The following is a 24,115-nucleotide window of genomic DNA, read 5'->3' on the forward strand; positions in this document are numbered from 1 at the left end:
ACACTAAATTGCGCTCCTGTAGGGCAATGATGCTGGTCCAGCAGGAGAGGGGAACCAGCACAGCACCATCTTCCACCTTCTGGGGCAGTGCACGCTGTCGCACAGGTTGCCCACCCAAAGGACCAGACCTGTTTCCTGGCATAACCTCAAGAGACTAGGAGTTACCGCTCTTGACTGTGTTGTTGTTACCATCAATCATAAGACGTAATATAAACAGTAAAATCTTTTATTGCATTTATTTAACACATCAAGCAATGCAACAATCTCATGAAGACTTTCAGTATTCCCTCGTACCATGACAATAACATTTACCACAGAGTGTTGTGCAAAGCTGTGCCAATATAAGTGAAGCAACTTGGGTGGGAAATGACCTGCAGATACCATAGTTACAGGATATTTATTTTTGCAACTTTTTATTGATGGCCTATGATCAGGACAAGACATCAATATCTAATAGACAGTGTCCAACATCCAGACCCACGAAGTTACCCACAAATCCAGGAAAAAAGAGCAGGAAGCAGACAGCTCCATACACTATGTAGTGGCCATGCTGGGTATTTCACCATTTGCTGAAGCAAATGAGTGCTGAGCTGTAGTTACCCAGCATGGCCACTAAAAATTGTATGGCGCTGTCTGCTTCCTGTTTTCTGTGTATTCCGGCATTGAGGCTCTGACAAACAGGTGGCTGATAGAGGTGCTGGGAGTTAGACCTCTGCTGAATAGATATTTATGGCCCATCCCAGAGCCATCACAGTTATATTGTAGTCACACCGCTTGGATATTCACGTATCTTCCCTACAATAGATCAGTTCATGGTATATTTAATAATGTGAATATTTTCTGCGTGATTTTGACTAAATTGGACTGATTGAATTGAGATACATTGAAGATACATTAACCACGTATCATATCAATAACAGTAGGTCAACCTAACTGTACAAAATGTCTGTACAAAATGGAAATTTGGATTTCAAAGAAAGTTCTTTCGAAGAGGAGCGTGGTGGCAAATATGATATAAAATGGTTATACAAATAAAGTGAGGATCTTCTGAAACATTTACTGTAACACTCTTTTTACATAGATAAATCGGTCGTCAGTGCTTCCCCTGTACATCTTCATGTTGGGCGCCCTCATAGTATCAAGCACATTATTTAATACTGATAGAAAATATAAATTTTATAAACAAAAAACCTTATCAGTTGTGCTTTTTATGAAATTCATAATAAATAATTTTTAAAAAATAATCTGAGGATGTGTTCTGTTTTTACCTTTTGTTTTCTTTTCAAGTGTTTACAGGTAACCTGTCATTGGTTTTGAGCCCCCTCCCCCCCTAGTAAGCAGATGATGAAAACAGAAGGAGGAGTATGCTGCCAATCATAGTCCCAGCAGAGCTGAGTAAGTGAAGTATTGGACCCCATTACACAGGCCAATACTGCTCTTTTAATAGGGCTCGTGGTCAGTCGGCAAAGAAGCAATGGCTCATTCAGTGGCTGATCAGGTTGTTATGGCCTGCTTTACAGTCATCATCCACACATCTCATGGGATGTGCAGCCAATGACTGTTTGCTGGATACCCGAGTCTAGTAATAGGCTTTGTGAAAGAGTGCCGATCTTCAAGATGGCTTGTATTGTCTAATGGGGCTCTTAAATACTCACAAATAAGGTGCCAATTGTCCAATGAGAAGAAACATGTTCCAGCTCCTTAGCCGTGAACCCTCCCCAACCCATCCTCCTTGCTCTTGAGCTACAGATAGTGTACGTAGGTTATCAAAGAGGGAGAGTCCACATCCGAGAAGCCAGGACACCCAACTGACCAGTAGACACTTGGCATCTCTTTAGGTATACGGCAAGTGAGTGATTAAAACATTTTCTCTGTATATTAAAACTTGCATCCTCGTCCTCTATCTAGTGGTGTTAGAGGTCTATGGGACATTGCCAAGCACTCAGCTATATTTGGATGTCCCATACACAGTGAATAGAGCTCTGGTCAAGTGGTGGTGCTGCCACTTCATTTTCTATGGAGACAATTTACCTCCATTCAATCATGCAGCAAGCCCCTATTCTGTAGATAGGAGATATCTTTAAACCTTGGGATTCCCCCATTAAGGCATCAGAATAGATATTAATAAGTAGCGAATATACATGATGTTTATGGGTGAGCTACAACGGAAAAGCAAGGGAATTATTACATAAGTCTTGTGATTGGTGTAGATGTGTTTTCAATTAAATGACTCATTTCAGCCGAAAAAAACAGGTGTGGAGTAAAAAGCCGAACAATGGTGTAATGATTCATGTAAGGAATAATAATCTCTAATGCAAGACAACAACAGTGTCTAGAGCGCAGCAAAGATAGGAACATAAAGCCCGTTGCAGTGCGTCAGTAACAAAGCCTTTCAAGGAGATTTTCTACATGTCACCAGGTAAAAAAGTTCTTCTCTAAGTGGCAAAATGACTGAATTACATATCTCTGAGACAACTGTTCTCATTGGAAGTTGAATTCTTACATAGGGCATACATACCAGAGGGGCAGACCATGTGGCTGCTATGGTGCCCTTGAAGTGAGTGGGCTCTCCTCTCGGAACAAACTGCATTTGTGTAGATAATTGGCCAAATGGTCATGGAAAGAGATCACACACCCAATCCTTATGTGGTAAAACCCAGCCCCCAGTGAGGGGGGCCCATTCTGATCTTTGCTATGGGCATCCTACCTGCATTATAAGTCACTGCCAGGCCTGCAATTGTGTTTTATCCTGAGCTAACATATCATAAACAAAAGTCTATCTCCATGTCCATAAGTTAGTTTCAATACTCCTTGGGAGAGTATGTAAAGTCTTTGTTTTCCCTTTAAGGCACTTCAAGAAAGTCAATAGAGAATCCTTGTCATTGTATAATGACAGGCGCCCACCTTGAATGGGTTTATTTGTGTAGAGTTCTATAGATATCTGGCCAACGCCTTTTGAAAACCAGATGACAATCTCCGATCCTGGACGACAGTCTAAATCCATTGCTAAAGTTGGAAAGTCATAAATTCAATCAGACTGTAGTCCTCCTAATGGAACTGGACTGGTTCAGCAGTAGGTCCAAGATGTTCACCAATACATGTATCATCACCATTTTACACACTAAAACAAAAATCACCTCACAGCTAATACTTACTAACACTTATGTAGAACAGCGCTCAATAAAAACATTTTCACACAGTAAATATCATTCTCTATAGATCTCTAGCAGCAAATAGAAATATACAGGAACAAGGAAGGTGGATAGTGCTTGGAGGGGATCTCAGTGTCTTGGGCCATGGGTCCTTCTTTAGCCTGGTGACATGGGTTAAGCAAGTTTCCAAATATTTTTATTCATAGGTGTCCGGTGTTGTGTTTTCTGTAATATTGAAGAGTTTGTGATAAGCATTGCACGGATGTAAGCTCTTCAGAATATTTTTGGCCCCATCACTTCAGCTGATCCGACACTTTTCCTTTTTGCTCAGCTTTCTCCTTCTCTCCTCAAGGCTTCGTTCTATGAGTTCATCTTCCTCTACGGCTCTGCAACAAAGTATCACAAATCCAAATTGAATGAAATGTTATGAAAAGGTTGAGATAATACTAAAGGCACAAATACATACTTTCTCTCCTTGATATGTAGATCTCTCACCAGACCATCCCGTTGGTCTACAAGAGATACAAGCTCATCAAGTAGGAGCTTTTCCCTTCTCTTCTGAGCTTCACTTTTTAAGCATTCTGTGAAAACATAATAAAAGAATACGTACCATTAACTTTGGATAACAATATAATTGGTACGGTGTCAACTAACACCTGGCTTGCTAAACCACAAACCTTTTCCATTGACATCTTTAATGACTTTACTGAAAGTTAAGCCCACAATGGCCCTCATTTACTATTCTAAACCCGACTTGTTTTGTCGGGTTTTTTTGTCGCATCTTTGTCTGCAACATGTCGCAGACATCATGCGCCAGTCTGTGACACGATGCAACATTTTTTACCGACTGACCCGATGTGGATTCTCCCAAACCCGAAAAAGGGGCGTAACCCAACAGTTCTGAGCTTTCCCACGTATTTATAAAGCTATCCAACCCGAATTTGTTCAATTGTTGTGGATTTTTTCCCGACAACTCAGAGGAGTTGGAAACCAAGCCAAAAAGACGCACAAGCGACAAACGGGATGCGACATAATAATAAATACCAGGGGAAAAAAGCAGTCGGGTAAGAAAGCAACATAGACTTACAACCCGATTTTCTAAGTAAATGAGGGCCAATGTGTCACTACATTTATGACACAATTTTTGGCACATACAAGTCACGCTCCCCTTTGTGCTAAGCCATGCCGAATAAGACACAAAAATGTCTACAAAGTGTAAGCCAGTTTTTTTTTTTTATATACTATTACCTCAGAATTCTGCCACGTTTTCAAAAGTAAACCTGCCCTTGAGTGTTCAGCCATACACAGTCACACATTGAGGGTGCGTTCACACGGGGGTATTTGTCAGCGGATCCGCAGCTGCGGATCCGCTGACAAAGGCCCCTAAAGTGCTACCCTCTTTGTGCCTGCTAATAGCGGCAATCCGCCGCTACCAGCAGACACACAGTGAAGTGCGAGTCGCAGTGTATCCGCACATCGCGGCCGCTCCCCCGGCTCCCTGAGCTACACAGAGAGCGGCTGCGATGTGTGTGAGTACACTGCAGGGTAACTCGCACATTGCAGTGTGTCTGCTGGTAGCGGCGGATTGCCGCTATTAGCAGGCACAAAGAGGGTAGCACTTTAGGGGCCTTTGTCAGCGGATCTGCAACTGCGGATCCGCTGACAAATACGCCTGTGTGAACGCACCCTTAAGAGGTTCTCAAATTGTTCACAGCTTTCTAATGATTATAAGCTCTATGCATAGAGATTGCATCCTGTTTTAGCACCAATATTGTATGAAAAAGTAACGCCCATCCAGGCTGGTACCCAGGGCAAATACACCGGTTGCCTGCACACAATAATTAAAATTGTGCATTGTAACCTCATTTTTTTGCCCCGACATGTTTCACTGCACCTGTGGTGTCATAGGGGGTATAAGACATGACAATAATGTTAGCAAAAAGATGGGTCCTCAGTGGGGGTTATATGTCCTTTTAGATAAATATATATACACATTCCTAGAATGTGGGAATAGTGTGAGTTACAGTCTAACCTATATTGTTACAGAAGAAGAAAATAAAAAAAAGACTGTTGCAAGTTGCTGCAGATTAAGGGAACAGTTTTTCCAGACTGGAAAAACCAACCGGCAAACAGGATATATTACAATGAGTATAAAAATCAGCAGCAGAAAATCTGCAGCAAAATACATAGCAAAATACGTACATGTGAACATACCCTAAGGGATCATTCACACGGGCAAATTTACTAGTGAACAAGAGTGTGTTTCCCGCTGCAAGTTTGAATGGCCGTGGACTCTTCACAACACATTTTCGGCAGCGGAATTTCTGCTGGAGAAAACACGCTGTGGAGAGTCCGCCTCATTCAAATTTAAAGCGGGAAACATGATGTGATCTCACAATATAATCCGCCCGTGTGAGCGAGCCCTTAAATACATAATTTAACGGAGGATTTTCTTCAGGGGACAATCTACAGCGTCTCTGCTCCAAAATCTACACCGATTCAATAACACTGTCAATTTATTGCAGATTAAATAAATGGGGAAAAAAACAATAAATCTGCAGAATTTCTGCAACACACAGAAGTAGCCAACGCCAAAGACATTGCAGTGGAGCAGCCACGGCGCGCCAGTGTTCTGCAGTTATTACACCCGCCTGGCACCTCCTGGCGCTAGATGGGTGTCATTCAGACAAATCTAAAATACAGTACAGTGAGAAGCCACGGACATATGCATCACTGCTCGCTACATTCACCGGCCATGTATTAGTTAAGGACCTCACCTTCTGTACACAGCAACGCTCGCAGGTCTCTGCTCAAGAGTTCAAAGCGTCTTTCCAGGTCTTGCTCCTCGGCCCTAAAGGAAGAAAACCAAATATTACTGTTAAAATATAATTTATATATCTCCCAAAGAGAATTTAATATAAAGGATAATGCTGCGATAACTGTAAAGTTGACGCCATTTTTGATACTACACTGCACACAGCAGCATAAAGTTGGGTGGACATGTGGAGTTATTGGTCAGTTCTTTTAGCCAAATCCAGGAGTGAGCCCAAAAACAGCAAATGTGCAAATATTTCCATGATATATTTTCTCTGTGTCAGTTCCGCTGCTGGTTTTGACTAATAATAATGACCAAAATTCTACGTGTATACCCAGCCATAGCGTTCTTTATGGGTCTCATAATGATATAGAAACATAGAATATGTCGCCACATAAGAACCATCTAGTCTGCCCAATAATCTGAATCCTATCAATAGTCCCTGGCCTTATCTTATATGAAGGATATGATCCCTGTTTTGCTGTTTTGCTTTTACTACTTACATCAGCTGTAATTCATCCTGCCTGCGAATTAATGCATTTTTTCTATTCACCAGTAAAAACCATTCCTGGATCAAAGCCTCCTCAGCTTCTTTGTCATTACCTGGGAAGAGAAAATAGGTACAGTTATATTTTCAAAGGGAAAAAAAATGAGGATCTGCTGCCCCCTGCTGATATTTTAATAGCAAGTGCTTTTGAAGAAAAATAATATCTTGTTATGGTGTCGATAACATTGTGTTATTGCTTTTTTTTTTTTAACATATCTCATTGTGTTTTATGATCGCACAAATATAACACACAATGTGACACATATACAGGATATATATTTTATACCATTTTCCATCAGAAGTCGGAGTTCCCTTTCTACTACGGCTGCTCTTGAGTCAATTTCTTCTTCCTGATGCTCCAGGGCAGCGAGTTCAGAGGTGACATACTGACTGGTGTCCTTAAGAACCTGAGGGAAACAAAAATATAATCCATGGCAGGTTAGAACGGGTAGGCACCTGCCTAGGGCGCCACCTCCTAGCTTCCCTGTGATGGTGCACATGCTGGCGCCAAGAAATCCAGGACACTTGCTCAGGATCCCTTGGGAGCAAGCACCACTTTCACATGCAGTTGAAAACAGTGACAGAGCAAAGAGCCATTGGCTCCCTGCCCTGTCACTTACAATTGCAGGCAGATATTTGGCCATAAAATTCCTTGTCCTGACCCTACGGGTAGTGAGTAGAGTATTCATGGCAGCAATTTTTAACCTGTCATAGATAACCATAGCGATAAGGCCTCTTTCACCCTGCCATCGGCTCCTCTGGTAAGTTGGTCATAACAACTGAAGTTTAGCAGAGAAAAAAATGGTGCAGATCCAAGACGAACCCCATTCAAATCAATGGGATCCATCCGGACCATGTGGTGACCCGGTGGAGTTAGTTGTGCTCCGACCCATTTTGGGGTCATCCGGCGCAATGAAAAGACACAATCTGGGAAAGGACACAACAGCAATGTGAACATAGCCTAACTCACATCTACTTGTAGCAAAGAAGGCTCTACTAGCAATATATATATATATATATATATATATATATATATATATATATATATAGCTAGTAGATATGAACTCCCCAGTTAGGCTATGTTCACATTGCTGTTGTGGTCTGTCCCGTATAGTGACCAATCAGTTCTTTGTATTGCCCTGAACAACCCCAAAACTGTCTGGAGCACACAAATATATATATATATATATATATATATATATATATATATATGTGTGTGGCGGAGTTGTTACCCCTTACCCTTGCTGCCCTGTCAGCCTCCCTACAGTATACCCTAGGCCCCCTTACACCCGTCCCCTCATGTACATATGTTTTGCCATTTATTATGCTGTAAAGTGTGTAAAGAAGTGTTATAACTTTAAGAAATGTTCCCATATGATCCCCAGTTGTCATGTGAGTTGTCATGTGATTGTAACCCAGGAGGTATCAGTGACCAGCTGACTCCGCCTCTAGCATCTTATCCCCTATCCAAAGGATAGGGGATAAGATGTCAGATCGCCACGGTCCCGCTGTTGGGGACCCCCGGGATTACCGCTGCGACACCCCGCTATCATTACTGCACAGAGCGACTTCGCTCTGCGCGTAATGACGGGTGATACAGGGGATGGAGCAGCGTGACATCATGGCTCCGCCCCTCGTGACATCACGGCCCGCCCCCTTAATGCAAATCTATGGCAGGGGCGTCATGACCACCACGCCCCCTCCCATAGACTTGTATTGAGGGGGCGGGCCGTGACGTCACAAGGGGCGGAGCCATTACGTAACGATGCTCCGGCCCCTGTATTGCCCGTCATTACGTGCAGAGCGAACTTGCTCTGTGCAGTAATGACAGCGGGGTGCCGCAGCGGCAATCCCGGGGGTCCCCAGCACTGAGAACGCGGCGATCTGACATCTTTTCCCCTATTCTTTGGATAGGGGATAAGATGTCTAGGGGCGGAGTACCCCTTTAAGGGTGACCAATGGGACCCCACCAGAGTCTCCCCTATAAAAGCCCTGGGGGGAGTCTCTTCTCTCTCGTAGTTCCTGAGTCTTTGCTGAGGTGCAGTCATGCCTAAGAGTGTGTCTGGAGTCATAGGAGCCTCAAGTCAAGTCTGCAGCCACAAACTAAAATTCTACAATTAAGGTAAAGTCACAGCTTTGTCAGTCTCCAGTCAAGTCAAGTCAGTCACTGTCATCTATTGTCAAGTCAACGTGGCACGCACTAAATTGTCCAAAACCACTGCAAGTCCCTGCAAGCCCTTAAGGTCTCTGAAGTCACTGGTCACCTCCGTGGGCCCGGCTACACTGTATAGACTGTACCATCTGTCACTCAGTAAAGCTACCGTTGTCTGTAACTCAGAGTCATTATTGCCCCCGTGCCTAGCCCAGGATCCAGCAGTACACCTTCGGGTGGTATTGAGGATAAACCACGCCCTGGCGTCACGAATACAAGGGGTTAATGCCATCTGCCCCTAGGGTAATTCCATCTGCCCTGCATCAAACCCAATGCCATATATATATATATATATATATATATATATATATTATTTTATATATATATATATATATATATATATATATATCTACACATATAAAAATATGTATGTATATATATATATATATATATATATATATATATATATAAAAGTCACTTTTATATAATTTTTTTTTGCAGAAAGCCAGATTCACACTGCATCACACTGTCTATCAAACTGTTTTGTGGCTTCTAAGAGCAAATAAAGGGTACAATACGGCAACCAATATTGAGAAATACAAATTGCCATATTGTACGATACATGACTGCGTATTGCGGTGTGAAATACACAAAACTGTGATGTATAAAGCTGAAAATGTATAACTAAAACTCATGAAAACTAATTGTCATTTTGCTTCCGGCAACAGCAAACGCTGAGTTCTCCAAATGTTACGTAAACGTTTCTCCATTTTAATACAAGATGTTAAGCTTGGCCACACACCAGAGCTCGTGTATGCCATCTAGTCCATAAATACAGGATGTTGACGTATACAGGAGTAATACCATATTAAGAAAAGATTAAAGCAACACAAACAGCCGAGGACTTGATCTAAGCCTGAAATTTGTTTCTATCCCTATTGGACTCCCTGTGGCTCCGCCATGACACTGGGACCTCCATCTGTCTGTCAGGAGTTTGTGCCGTGAACGATACATGAGGTAAGAATAAGACAATGAATGATGGGATGCAAATAAAGTATTGGAAATACCACGTTTTCACTCGCCAGGGTTTCTTCCTCTTTCACTGGCGTTTCCGGTGTTGCGACCGCGGTGGAAGAAGAGGACGTGGAAGGTGAAGTATGAGGTTCTGTAGAAACACATTTACAGGATCAAAAAAAAAAAACTTGCATACATATCGGGGGAGATTTATCAAAACCCGTCCAGAGGAAAAGTTGCTGAGTTGCCCATAGCAACCAATCAGATCGCTACTTTCCTTTTTGAAAAGGCCTCTGAAAAATGAAAGAAGCGATCTGATTGGTTGCTATGGGCAACTCAGCAACTTTTCCTCTGGACATCAAAAGCTGTCCAGAGGAAAAGTTGCTGAGTTGCCCATAGCAACCAATCAGATCGCTACTTTCATTTTTGAAAAGGCCTCTGAAAAATGAAAGAAGCGATTGGTTGCTATGGGCAACTCAGCAACTTTTCCTCTGGACAGCTTTTGATAAATATCTCCCATTGAACATTTCTATCAGCCAAAGGCTGTCCGGGCATACTGGCAGTTGTAGTTTTGCAACAGCTGGAGGCACCCTGGTTGGAAAACACTGTTGTAGACCAGTATCGTCTGCATTATTTACAGCTTTCTACCATGCATAGAGCTGAACCTGCACCCGGCGGAAATTCTGTTTCAGCTTCACCATGTACACAGCGGAATTTCCGCGGCGGAAACATCTGCCACGGAAATCCCGATTGCAGCAGAAAGAATCAACATTGGCAATTCTTTCTGCGGAATCCATTGCCGTCTATGGAAACGGCGCACTTCAGAGCGCTCTTAGTGCCGGAATGTTCTGCTAGCGTGCAGATTTTCCGCCTAGAAATTTTCCGGCCGGACATTCCGCCGTGTGAACATAGCCTTAGGATACATTTACATATTCAAGATCTGCTGTAGATTTGAAGCTGTAAATATATGTTTATGTGATCACTAGCGCTCCTATGGAGTGGGTGGAAGGGGTATCCGAAAAGGATCTAAGTTGCTGCCTGGTATATTATGGGTCCCTGTCACCCATACACAATCAGATAGATCTAAAATAATAAAATAAATACTGGCGCAACAATAAAAGTAAAATTGACTGTTTTTTATTTTTATGATTAGAGAAGCTGTGTTATGTTGTGCAGATAAAAGCGAAAAAATCTCTTATAAGGTCCCTGAGGTATATAGCGTGTAGTCAAAGAATCCCTAGTAAAGTGCAGAGAAGGCTTCTGTATATAGACTGTGAATGCAGCTGTATACAGTGGTCCCTCAAGTTACAATATTAATTGGTTCCGGGACGACCATTGTATGTTGAAACCATTGTATGTTGAGACCAGAACTCTATGGAAACCTGGTAATTGGTTCTAAAGGCACCAAAATGTCATCCAAAAAAAGTGAGGATTAAAGAAAAATTAGTAGATAATTAATATAGATAAAGCAAATCCTTACATATAAAAGTAAGAAAGATCTGCTGGAAGCTGTAAATCACTGTCTATGTCAGTGTTTCCCAAGCAGGGAGCCTCCAGCTGTTGCAAAACTACAACTCCCAGCATGCCCGGACAGCCAAAGGCTGTCCGGGCATGCTGGGAGTTGTAGTTTTGCAACAGCTGGAGGCTCCCTGCTTGGGAAACACTGGTCTATGTAGAGGACAGGAGCTTCTTCAGGGTCCTGTAAGTAAAAAAGTAATGGAGTCGCCCTCATATAGTGTCCAAAGGAGCAGATAACCCTGGTACAGGTAAAGTGTACAGAACATGTAATACCTCCCTGTACTGTAGGGGGCACTACCAGACACCAGTCAGTGCATACGCTTCAGTAATACAGGTGTTTTACCAGTGAATGCCCATCCTGATTGGTAGGTTCTTCCGGCCATTGACACGTTTCACAGATCCGGACTGTCTGTACATTGTATGTTGAGTCTGGTTTCAACTTACGATGGTCCAGAAAAGACCATTGTATGTTGAAAGTATTGTATGTTGAGACCATTGTAAGTTGAGGGATCACTGTATTGATTTGCGTATCAGGTTGTGTCCGTTTTGCATCCTGTACGGTTTTGTCAGGTTTTTTTCCCCGTACCCCAAACCGTAGTCTACCACGTTTTTTTGGTCCGGGTGAAAAACTGTATTAAACCGTATACGTTTTTTTTTTTTTTTTTACATGGGAGTCAATGGGAACCGTACAGAACTGTATGTGCGTACGGTTCCATCTGGTTTTCACCATACGGTTTTTGACTTTGCACAGTTTTTTTTCTTGGAATTTCAATCAAACAAGTGAAACTTTATTCAAAATGGAGTGAAAAGTTAAACACGTATACGTTTTTTTCTTACAAAACGGATGCAACCGGACATCATTTTTCAAACTGTATACGGTTTTTAACTGTATATGGGTTGAAATTTGTACACACGTTTTAATACAGTTTAGTCAGGTTTTGAAGAATCCGTTTTTCATCAAAAACCTGATACGGGAACTGTATTGCAAAAACGTGGTGTGAATGCAGCCTAAGGCTTGGTTCACACCATGTTTTGTTAAATACGGCTCCCGTATACGGCTGGGAGGAGGGGGGGCGGGGCTTAATCACGGCGCCTGTACTCAGCCGTATTCGGGAACCGTATTTAATGTATGTCTATGAGCCGACCGGAGGCTGCGGTTCGATCCGGTCGGCTCATAGACATATGCTTTTTCGGCCGTATGCGGTTTCCCGACCGCAGGCAAAAACGTGGTCGACCACATTTTTGCCTGCGGTCGGGAAACCACATACGGCCGAAAACGAAGCCGACCGGAGGCTGCGGTTCGCTCCGCCGGAGTGCGGGTGCCGCAATTAAGCCCCGCCCCCCCTCCTCCCAGCCGTATACGGGAACCGTATTTAACAAAACGTGGTGTGAATGCACCCTAACACAGTTTCTCTTATGGTAAAAATAAAAAACAGTAAGTTTTACTTTTATTGTTGCGCCAGTATTTATTTTATTATTTTAGTTTATACTGAAATCTGCAGCAGATCCTGTATGTGTGAACATGCCCTTATACTTAGACAGTGTAAACCTGGACACTCTACAAGTTCACCAGATTGATAACAGTGGCTAAGGCTGCTTGATAAATCTGGGGCATCTGTAGACTGTCTAGTCTAAGTTTACACTGTCTGGTCTTAGTTTAGACCAACTATGAGCTGCTTACTTCAGGAAAAGATAGTGAGCAAAAATGCTAGTGCATTTTTGGGCACACAACATTGCATATTAAATGCGCACTGTCAGATCCAAAACCTTTTTATATGTTGTTCCTGAAGAAAATTAAAGACCTTTTGTAATATAGTTGATATTTAATATTTAATAAAGAAAAAGGCTCCTGAAGGCTACTGGGACACTAACCAGCCCTGCAGCAGCATCAAGTTTGTCCATGAGTCATGGACAAGGCTGCATGAGCAGGTGTACCAAGCACCTCCCACCACCACAAGGGAGAGACACACCCCTTCCCCCGAGAGGATTTCTAACACTGTGAGCTAATGAAAAGAGGGATTTTTATAATAAATATAGACGATAGAGGCATAAAAATTACATGTATATGGTCAGCATAAGGTACTGAGTAACATATTTCTTTTATCTGGGATCTGACAAGTACACTTTAAGCCATGCCCCTTTCCAAAATATCAAGCCCTTTCTTCAAGCCACACCCCCATTTCAGATGAGTTGGAGTTCCTGTTCCATGTGGCACTCCATGCATAATAAATGTCTCTCAATTGTTATGTGCCACTTTTCTGGTCTATGTACAGTTTTATTTCCATGAGGATTTTGTTACTATTTCATCCAGAAAATCCTGGTGGAAAATCAACCGTATGCCCACTCTGTGTGAACATACCCTTATGGCACAGCAATGGCGCCAGTGATGTAACGTTTACTGCAAGTCCATAGTAGTGGGAGTTAGCGAGGGGGTGATTTTGCTAGGGTAGAGCATAGTTAGGTTTTACACTGACAAAAGATGAAGAGGGGGGAGGGAGGGATTTTGCAAACATTGGGGAACATTTATCAATACATTTAGAGCTTTTTTTTTTTTAGCTTACTCCAGGCACACAAAATGTTGTACGTGCGCTTAAGCACTTTCCTTTGCGACTTTTGTGGGTAGGCATAAAGTAGCCAACAGCCCTACCTAAGCAATTTTCAGTTTCCACTTTGCAGTGGTCACAAATTTATGGAGTGTGAATGTCACATGTAGGCATAAAAAAGTCGAAACACTCCCCCCTAAAAAAAAAATGGCGTCAAGTCAAAACCAGGTCAGGCCCGGCTTACAGTACTGCCATTGGAGTGCACTTTTAAAAAGTCTCACAAAAAGTCGCAACTGAGACGTTTTGTGCAGAAAAGTCTCAGAGGAGAGGAAGGATCATACAAAGTGGTGTTCTGAAGTGATTTGTTGTTTTTTGCTTATGTGCGCCAAATTTATCAACCCCCCTGTAATAGTATGAGAATGTGTTACACATATGCAAACCCAAAGCAATAAAAAATGACTCCAAAACTCACTTTCCAAAGACAACAATGATAAATCTCCCCCATAGAGCTTAGTTAGTTTTTACTTACACTAGGAAAATCACCCTCTCGCTACTTTACATCACCGGCACTGGAGTTTTGCCATGGTGATATCCGAGGTTGCGAGCTGTATAAAAGGGTCAAAACTCCTTTCTATCATAAGATCCAAAATTGTACTGTCAGCTCTGATTGGATAGTGTCAGGCAAAGCAATGACATGCCCCCACCTGTTAAAGGGGTATTCCAGGCAAAAGCATCTTATCCCCTATTGAATGGATAAGGGATAAGATGTCTGATCGTGGGGGGCTCGTCACTGGGACCCCCCCGTGATCTCCCTGCAGCAGCCCGCAGGGCTTCCGAGACGGGGACGTGACATCACGCCACGCCCCCTCCATTCATGTCTACGGGAGGGGGCATTGCGGCCATTACGCCCCCTCCCATAGAAATGAATGGAGGGGGCGTGGCGTCACATCTTGTCCCCGTCTCGGAAGCCCGGCGGTTTCCAAAACTGCAGACGCAGCTACGCATAGAATGCGGGTGCTGCAGGGAGATCGCGGGGGGGTCAGACATCTTATCCCCTATCCTTTCGATAGGGGATAAGATGTTTTTGCCCCGAATACCCCTTTAACACCAAATTGGTAATTTATTCCTATAATTATGGAAAGAATAAAAGGGGAGCGGCACAATAGAGATCTATATGAAAAGATTGCCTACAATTGTAATTTCACAGGGAATACAATCTGATTATTATACTGCTAAATGTTGCACTCCATAAATATAATACTACCAAACATTGCGCCCCCAAACTCTGCCGTCAGGCACCAAATTGTGCCGCTGTGCCTCCAAACTGTGCCATTAAACCCAATGGAGGTGGTGGAGGCCCCTCATACTTTTGTGCCTTATGTCAAAGAGGGCCCCTGGACTAAGGGATTACGCAGTGTATATAGCACAGAATAAGTCTCTATGGGGACATTTATCATTGTTGCTTTGGTAAGCAGGTTCTGAAGTCATTTTTGACTTGGTTTTGTTTTGTTTATGACCTACATATTTATTATACTAAGACAGGGGGTTGACAAATTTGGAGCACATAAGCAAAACAAAAAAGTTGCAGCTGAGACTTTTGTGGGACTTTTTTGCGACTTTTTAAATTTGCACACGTATGGGAGTTTTGTACTCCAGGTCAGATCTGGAGTAGACTTGCGACTTTTTGTAAGGGGTTTGCGACTTTTTTTTTTTTTTTTTTGCCTACGTGCGACTTTTGCACATCATAAATACCTGTCCACTGCAAAGTGAAAACTGAAATTTGCTTATGTAAGGCTGATTGTAACTTTTTGCTTACTCACAAAAGTTGCAAAAAAAAAGTGCTTAGGTGCATGTGAGACTTTTTGTGAGACTTTTGTAAGAAAAAAAAAATACCTTGATAAATGTCCCCCCTATATCCATATTGTATTTCCAGCATTTTTTTTTCTTTCTCTCATCAAAGTAGGTTTGCTAAGGTGATTTTTTTCTGGCAAATTCTTCAAAAATCAAGGACAGTTGTTGTTTTTTTACAGCCATGGTAAAAACCCATAATGACTTAAGAAGATTTTAAGTGATATACATAATGTCTACAGCCAGATGAAGGGGATAGTCAACAATCAGATAACTGTGTAGGCTACTCACCGCTTATAATCTGAGAAGAAGGTCTTGAACTTGTTTCATGGCCTTTTCCCGTGGGCTCTGTCTCCTGTAGAGGACGATGTGGTAACTTGAGAATAAACTCATATTAAAGGGGTATTCCAGAAAAAAACTTTTTTTTTCTTATATCAACTGGCTCCAGAAAGCTAAGCAGATTTGTAAATTACTTCTATTAAAAAAATCTTAATCCTTCCAATAATTATCAGCTGCTGAAGTTGAGTTGTTCTTTTCTGTCTGGCAACAGTGCTCTCTGCTGACATCTCTGTCTGTCTCGGGAACTGCACAGAGTAGAAAAGGTTTGCTATGGGGATTTGCTTCTACTCTGGACACTTCCCGAGATCGGTGTCATCAGAGAGCACTTAGACAGAAAAGAAAAACTCAACTTCAGCAGCTCATAAGTACTGAAAGGATTAAGATTTTTTTTTCTATAGAAGTTTGACTTTCTGGAGCCAGTTTATGAGCTGCTACTTCCTAAACATAAGGAAGCTTTGAGCAATAGAACCGGCAACATTGTAATGTCACCATCGGGGGTAGTTGAGTACATGTTTTTTATGTATTAATTCAATGGTAAAAGCAGCATTCCAAAAGTAATAACATCTTGGTGTATTTGTTTACCCTGTGTACTTTTGGAGTGGGGTTTCTTCCATTAGATTGATAAATGTCTACAATACTTGGGGCTTCCTGCTCTCTGTCCCAACACCTAGAAAGTAGAGGAACTGAGTAGAGGAACTGGCACAATTTGTAATGAATCATTTGGTGGATCAAGGGAAAGTGAGTACATGATTTTTATGTATCAGAGCAATGGTAGAAGCAGCACTCCAACAGTAGAAAACTCTTTCAGGCCAAGGAGGAGTTGAAATATTGTGGCCAAATAAATACAGCAAGATTTTCATTACTTTTGGAGTGCTGCTTCTTCCTCTTTGTTAGAAGCAAAAGAGAATACAATGATCCAGCAGATCCTTAAAACTTCAATACTTTATTGCTTGTAGTTTCAAATTCCACAATGTCGGACATCACACCACTTAGCTGGTTACATGCGATCGAAACGCATCCGGTATCTACAGTTTGTATCCAGCTAGTTGGTATGATGTCCGACATTGTGGAATTTTAAGCAATAAAGTATTGATGTTTTAAGGATCTGCTAGATCATGGTGTTCTCTTTCGCTTCTAATGTGTGATGCCAAGCCAGGAGAAGATCCGTGCAGTCTGGCGAGAGGTGAGCTGAAAAATTTCTTCTTTCTTCCTCTATGTGTCTACAGTGGAGGTCTTTAGGCATTTGAAGTTTTGCATTCTATCATTTTCTTGGCTTTAAAGGGGTACTCCAGTGGAAAACTTTTTTTTTTTTTTTTAAATCAACTGGTGCCAGAAAGTTAAACAGATTAGTAAATTACTTCTATTAAAAAATCTTAATCCTTCCAGTACTTATTAGCTGCTGAATACTACAGAGGAAACTCTTCTTTTTGGAACACAGAGCTCTCTGCTGAATCACAGGCACAGGGCTCTCTGCTGACATCTCTGTCCATTTTAGGAACTGACCAGAGCAGCATATGTTTGCTATGGGGATTTTCTCCTACTCTGGACAGTTCTTAAAATGGACAGAGATGTCAGCAGAGAGCACTGTGCTTGTGATGTCAGCAGAGAGCTCTGTGTTCCAAAAAGAAAAGAATTTCCTCTGTAGTATTCAGCAGCTAATCAGCACTGGAAGGATTAAGATTTTCCACCGGAGTACCCCTTTAACTGTTCTGCTCCAATCTGTGTTATACTTCCATCCTAACCACTCCTAAATGTAATTTTTTTTTCTCCAGAAAATGCCCTTAAGCTCACCTCATCTTGAGAAAGAGACTGTGATCGAATAAGAGAACGTCTTTTCTTCACCAGGTCAGCATCACGCAGGTGACCCAAACCTCCTCCCTTTCTTGGAGGAGCTACTGGGGCTGATGCTGAAGCCTCCCCCTCATCCAGGTTCATTTCCAATAAACTCCCATTGACGCTTAGTCTTTTTTTGACACGAGGTGGTGGAACTACCCCAGAATTCCTTTGTTCCTCAGTGCTCACAGTGTCCTGTACCTGAGGAGTGGTCGCCTTTGTAATTTGCTTCTCTGGTGGAGACCCAAGTGTCTTCTTTTCCACAGGGGAGTATCTTGGTAAACTATCTACTGGGGAATATACGGGCAAATCTTGTTTCTCAGCAGAGGCCTTCGGACTTTGTGCCTCATTTGTGACTCTTTCTTTGTTTCTATGCTCAGAAGAAGGATTTTCTTCCTGAGAATTTTGTCTCTTGGACTGTACATTTAGTAGGTACTTTTCTCGAGTAGAAGAAGACTGTGGACCAATAGGTTCCTCATAGGCAGAGATTTTAATGCCTGAAGTAGCGTTCCGATCCTTATCTATTTCAGAGGCAGTGTCCGGTTTCTCCACATCACTATGAGCCTGTGGAGAGGCAGCAGTCTGAGAGGAAGCTGGTAGATTATCAAGAGTCTTATTGCTTGTAAAGTGAGATCGTATTTGGCAAATGTATGTAAGGATGATCAGCTTGTCCGGGACCTGGCGATGTAACATATCTGATGGGGACAGAAGCGGTGGTATCCCAAGAGCAGCAAAACCATCATAGGCCTGTAAGAAGAAGGATAAAATAAGTCACAAAGTATTTTAAAGTGGAGCTGTCAGATTATTTATACTGCGCTAAAAATATAAAAAAAAGAGGAACAAAGGGGGCACTATCTAAGTGCCGTAATTGTTGTGAAATACAAGGATTGTAAAATGACAATAAAACAACAAATGGCAAAAAAAGACTTCAGGTGAGATTAGCACACTCTCACCTTTTCGTGTTGCGCTAATTCAGGCACAACACTGATTATCGCATAATAATTATAAAATTTCTGAATAGACTTTGGTAGAAGTCCAAGGAGATACTATTGATAGGGATGACCCTTATGTTTCTAATGATTGATCAATATACTAATACTAATATGCCATTGCTGCTGGAAAAATATATTTGTTCCCTACCCTTTAACCCATATACATCAGAATGCTATCTGCCCGTGACTCCGAATATAGGCCATGAGATGACTCCATGTGGTAGTAGAAAGACTAAATATCTGACGAACAGAGAACTTCTGCCAAGAAATGAATGGACACTAGATATGCTAATATATACGGCAGAGTAATCGAGCAACCAATCAAAATGTAACATGCTAATTGTGATGTCATAACCAACCCTCCTCTCTTTCCGAATGTAAAAACCAAATCTACTTCCTGTAATAAAACAGAACTCTTTTGGGAACGGCTGAGTTTCCTGCTAAGAAAGAGTGTATACCAACATCTTCTGTGTGGTGTATATTATGTCGACACTTGGCAAAATATATAGCAGCATAGTCAATCACATTTGAAAGCCCCCACTAGGACCATCTTTATCACTATGAGAGTTCTGATGATCCCACCCACGCAGGCTGTACTTCTATACCAACACTGATACAGGGTAAGCTGTCAATCATTGTGTGGGTGGGGTAATAGGACTCTCACTGCCTCTCCTAGGAGTCATAACAGGATTTACGCTTTTTACTACACATCCTGTTTCAAATCATATAAACTTATATATCCCATATCTCAGCATCTCTTTGTCTTTCATATCTTGCTTTTAAAATATGGCAGCCAAAATCACCTGACATGTTTGCTTTAAAGGATTATAGAATTACAGGATTAGAAAAACATGGCAGCTTTCTCCCAAAAAACAGCTGCACATCCGTCCAAACATTTTGTGTTGCAGTGCAGCTCACCCCCCTCCAATGACATGAATGGGACTGAGCTGCAAAACCACATACAACTTGTGGACAGGTGGGTCACTGTTTTTGGAAGAAAGTGTCCATGTTTTTTTAAAATCCTGGACAACCATTTTAAGCCAAGGGAAAGAAAAGTACCTTTTTGTTATTGTCCTTTACATTTAATGGATCCAAACCTTTATAGTCACTGCAAAAAAAAAAAAAAAAAGCACAATACATGTTAAAGAGAACATTGTGTCCCATTTGTAGCACTTATTGCCATGTACAAAACAAGCTCTTTAGAGTAGTATTTCCACATATGTGGAATGTATCTTTTATTGTATTTCATCTTTGAGTCATAAACTTGCTATGGTGTGCCCGAGTAACCTTTACTGGTCCACCACCATTCTGTAATGGCACTATACCAGATGTAGGATGGCACAGCGCCCATTGCCATCAGGCCAATCAGAGAAAAAGTGCCATACCTTGAACTTTCTTTGCCAGTTATAGAGATAATCGCCCAGTGCTTTCTGGTATCCTGTGCTTAAAGTGTACCCGACAGATCCAACAAAAAAATTTTTTTTTTTAATATATCACTCAGTACCTAATCCTGACCATGTACATCTAATTTCTATGTGTCTAGCCCCTTTATGTTTTTTTTATTACACATTTAATTTAGCTCACTAGTCTGAATTCCTCAGCATGACCTCACTGTGCAGGTCTCCGCCCCCTTCCTCAGTAGCTGTCTGCTCACATCTCCCCTAGCAGTAGCAAAACTACAACTCCCAGCTTGTCCTCACTGACAGTAGCGGGACACAAGCTGACAGTGGAAGGATTTTTCCTCCAGCTGTGAGCCCTGCACTCACAGCTGTCAATCAAGGAAGTGTGTCCATGACATAGGTGATGAGGCATGGACACAGCAGGACTAGTATATGTCCAAGCAGGCAGGGGGGGCAGTTGTTTGACTGGCTTTTTCAGTATGAAAATTTTCTAATGAAAGCAATGGTATCAAAACCTATTGGTTTCGCATGCTTTACAACATATCAAAGGTTTTTGTATCTGACAGTGCCCATTTAAAGTGTACCTGTCATCAACAAAAACTTTTTATATCATGTAGATAATACCATTATATGTATATTTGTAATATACATTGGTTATAAAATGTGTATATTTTTGCCCCTGCAGCTATTGCCTGTGTGTCTCTATGAGGAGTCCAAATACAGGAAGTGAGGGTGAACAAACAGGGCTCTGTGCACTAGGAAAAAGCAGGACAGTGTGCACTGAGGCTCTATAACACACACCTTGCTTATATATCAGGATGATATACAAGCCAGGAGTCTGCACAGATCCCTGCTTGTCCTACCCTCACTTCCTGTTTTTGGACTTTTCATAGAGACACACAGACCATAGCTGCAGGGACAGCACTTTTTCACCCAAAAATATACACAATTGTTAACCAATGTATATGACAAATATACATATAATGGTATTATCCACATTATATAAAACGTTTTTGTTGACGACAGGTACACTTCAAATGTTTGTTGCCTACTTTGTGTGTTTTCAATATTTGTAACCTCCATCTACCTTGTATGGATTGCTCCCCTTTTCTATCTTGATTCTGCTAGTCTGACTAGTGAATTATTCAAAAAACTTCTGACATATTGTAGGGACATGACTCCAAACAAAAAGAGACAACGTACAAAAGGGAAAGTACAAAAGAGAAAATCGAACCTGTGTAGTATACAGACTACGTATGACTCCAAACAAGAACAATATCGCAGTTTATAGTCAAATATCAAAATGTATCAGCAAAAAATGCACAGAAAACTCCCACAGGAACACACGCCACCGGGAAGGTAATGTAATCACTAGTATGCATGATAAAACTATGTATCATCAAAGGCTGGTACAGGTATTAAAAATAACATCTGATAAGCACAATGTAGCACAGTAAATCAATGCTGACCAAGGATAGAATAGTCATAAAAAAGTCAGAGCCCTAATATTTGCCATGTACAGTACATAATAAACCTTTCCTGTGTGTGAACAGACACCAACACACATTGCGCTCCTACTGAGCTTCTTCAGGGGTGTGTGCCTATTCTGTCTTTGGTAAATAGCATATAGCCTATCATTTACTATACACTGTAATAGTTTTCTTGTTTGGAGTCATATCTTGTAGAGACATGTTTTCGTTGGTCTGAGACCTTCACTGATTGCTAGATATAGCCGGGAGAAATGCACACTAAGCACGTTCTCTTACAAGTCTCTCTACACGACCGAGATAGATTTCTACAGTATATAAAGTCTATGGCGCAATCTCGTGTGGCTCACAGAGAGTGGAGAAAAGCAGCTGTGCAATTCCTGCTCTTTCTAGCAATCTGTGGGGGTCTGAACACCTGGACCTCCACCAATCGAAGCTTTTGACATGTCTCTTTGATATTGACAGGTACACATTTACAGAATGTTTACAGTTAGTCCATAAATCCCATTAATTACTCATTCAAAACATTTTTCTAACGATATCCTCAACATATATATATAGATATCCTAAATGACACATCAGTAAAGTTCTAATGTAAGGACCTATAGTTGCCGTAAACAAAACCTCCTTAAAGGGTACCTCTCATCAAATAAACTTTTGATATATTTTAGATTAATGAATGTTGAATAACTTTCCAATAGCATGTTAATGAAAAATATGCTTCTTTCTATTGTATTTTTCCCGATCAGTCCTGTCAGCAAGCATTTCAGACTCATGCTGGAGTCCTAAACACTCAGAGCTGCCAGCCTGCTTTGTTCACAGCCAAACAGGCTGTGAACAAAGCAGGCTGGCAGCTCTGAGTGTTCTCCTTTGTGAACAAAGCAGACTGGCAGCTCGTAGTGTTTAGGACTCCAGCATGAGTCTGAAATGCTTGCTGCCAGGACTGGTAGGGAGACCCCTAGTGGTCATTTCTTCAAAGTGGAAAATTAAATAGAAAGAAGCATATTTTTCAATAACATGCAATTATAAAGTTATTCTGCATACATTAATCTATAATATATCAAAAGTTTTTTTTGATGAGAGGTACCCTTTAATAAAAAAATAATAGTGTTTTTGGACCATAAAAGTGAATCCCATCAGTTTATTAAATAAGAGATTTTGCCATCTTACATGCTTTCAGGGTGAAAGTGATGAAGTATGGCGCAAAAGGCAAGACCATTCCTCCATGATGTGGTGAAGTTATTCACACGTACGCCGCTATACCCTGATGTCACTTCCTGACACCAGCGTAGAAGTAAGTCTGTGCTCGGCGCTTCCTGTAAAGACAAAATGGAATATAATCTAAAATATATGGGCCGTATACGTGCCTGTGTTTAAAGGGATTCTTGTAGGTATCAGAATACAAAAGCAGAAACAGTTCAGAACACATTATTAGTACCAGTTATACTAATAATACAGCAAGCATTACATTCATGATAACTGTATATCATACAAAAGGACCCCAACACAAGACCAGCAGCTTAGCATTTGCCAGGACAGCCACAGATAGCCCCATTCCTACATGCAAGTTGTAAGTTTATGGCTAGTCGGATTATTCTGTGGGATTGCAGCAGGAGAGAAACATTCTACTTTTTTTTTTCTTCAAAGAGAAGCTATATGTAAATTACTGTATTCCAGTCAGTGACATTTTATACACCAAACAGCATCACAGAAGAACGACACTTTGCAACTTAAAGGGGTACTCCGGCGCTTAGACATCTTATCCCCTATCCAAAGGATAGAGGGGATAAGATGCCTGATCGCGGGGGTCTCACCGCTGGGGACCCCCCGTGATCTTGCAAGCCGCACCCCGTTAAAATCAGTCCCTGAAGCATGCTTGCTCCGAGTCTGATTACTGTCGATCACTGTCGAGCGTTGTGGCGTCAAGGCTCCTCCCCATGTGACGTCACACTCCGCCCCCCTCAAAGCAAGCCTATGGGAGGGGGCGTGACAGCTGTCACGCCCCCTCCCATAAGCTTGCATTGAGGGGGCGGAGCGTGACATCACAACGCTCCGGCCCCGTGATCGACAGTAATCAGACCCGGAGCGAACACGCTCTGGGGACTGATTTTAACGGGGTGCGGCGTGCAAGATCACATGGGGTCCCCAGCGGCGGGACCCCTGCAATCAGGCATCTTATCCCCTATCCTTTGGATAGGGGATAAGATGTCTAAGCGCCGGAGTACCCCTTTAAATGACATAGAGACAGATACAAGAGAGGGATGATCTTCAGCTCTATACCATGTGGCGGCAGAAGAAAATGGTTCGCGTATAGAGCAAATAAGGGGCGACAGCACATGAGACAAATATGGTCCTTTAGTAGTTCTTTAGGGCCATGAAAATATAAAGATCAGGCTAAAGAGTGAATAGTAGAGGTCACTGGAGGACCAGGAGGTATTAGGCAAGATGCAGCAGGAAGCAGTACGATGTTATCAG

General features: G+C 41.9%; 1 protein-coding gene across 2 annotated transcripts in view; it reads right to left on the bottom strand.

Annotated features, from left to right (window-relative positions):
* Positions 1 to 222: 222 nt before the first annotated feature.
* The window catches only part of LOC130277117 (EH domain-binding protein 1-like), a 116,435-nt gene continuing 92,542 nt past the window's right edge, over positions 223 to 24,115 (bottom strand). The window contains exons 11-20 of one of the 2 annotated variants that reach the window (XM_056527467.1): positions 22,811 to 22,956; positions 19,813 to 19,861; positions 17,720 to 18,508; positions 15,881 to 15,944; positions 9,749 to 9,831; positions 6,801 to 6,921; positions 6,471 to 6,570; positions 5,930 to 6,003; positions 3,619 to 3,733; positions 223 to 3,538 (exon numbers count right to left, since the gene is read on the bottom strand). In XM_056527467.1, the coding sequence (XP_056383442.1) occupies positions 3,451 to 3,538; positions 3,619 to 3,733; positions 5,930 to 6,003; positions 6,471 to 6,570; positions 6,801 to 6,921; positions 9,749 to 9,831; positions 15,881 to 15,944; positions 17,720 to 18,508; positions 19,813 to 19,861; positions 22,811 to 22,956 (1,629 nt within the window). In that variant the 3' untranslated portion in view covers positions 223 to 3,450. Of the gene's footprint in view, positions 3,539 to 3,618; positions 3,734 to 5,929; positions 6,004 to 6,470; positions 6,571 to 6,800; positions 6,922 to 9,733; positions 9,832 to 15,880; positions 15,945 to 17,719; positions 18,509 to 19,812; positions 19,862 to 22,810; positions 22,957 to 24,115 lie in introns of both variants that reach the window. The other variant, XM_056527466.1, reaches the window with a different exon arrangement.

The sequence above is a fragment of the Hyla sarda genome, chromosome 6 (genome assembly GCF_029499605.1).
Source record: "Hyla sarda isolate aHylSar1 chromosome 6, aHylSar1.hap1, whole genome shotgun sequence".
Classification (NCBI taxonomy): domain Eukaryota; kingdom Metazoa; phylum Chordata; class Amphibia; order Anura; family Hylidae; genus Hyla; species Hyla sarda.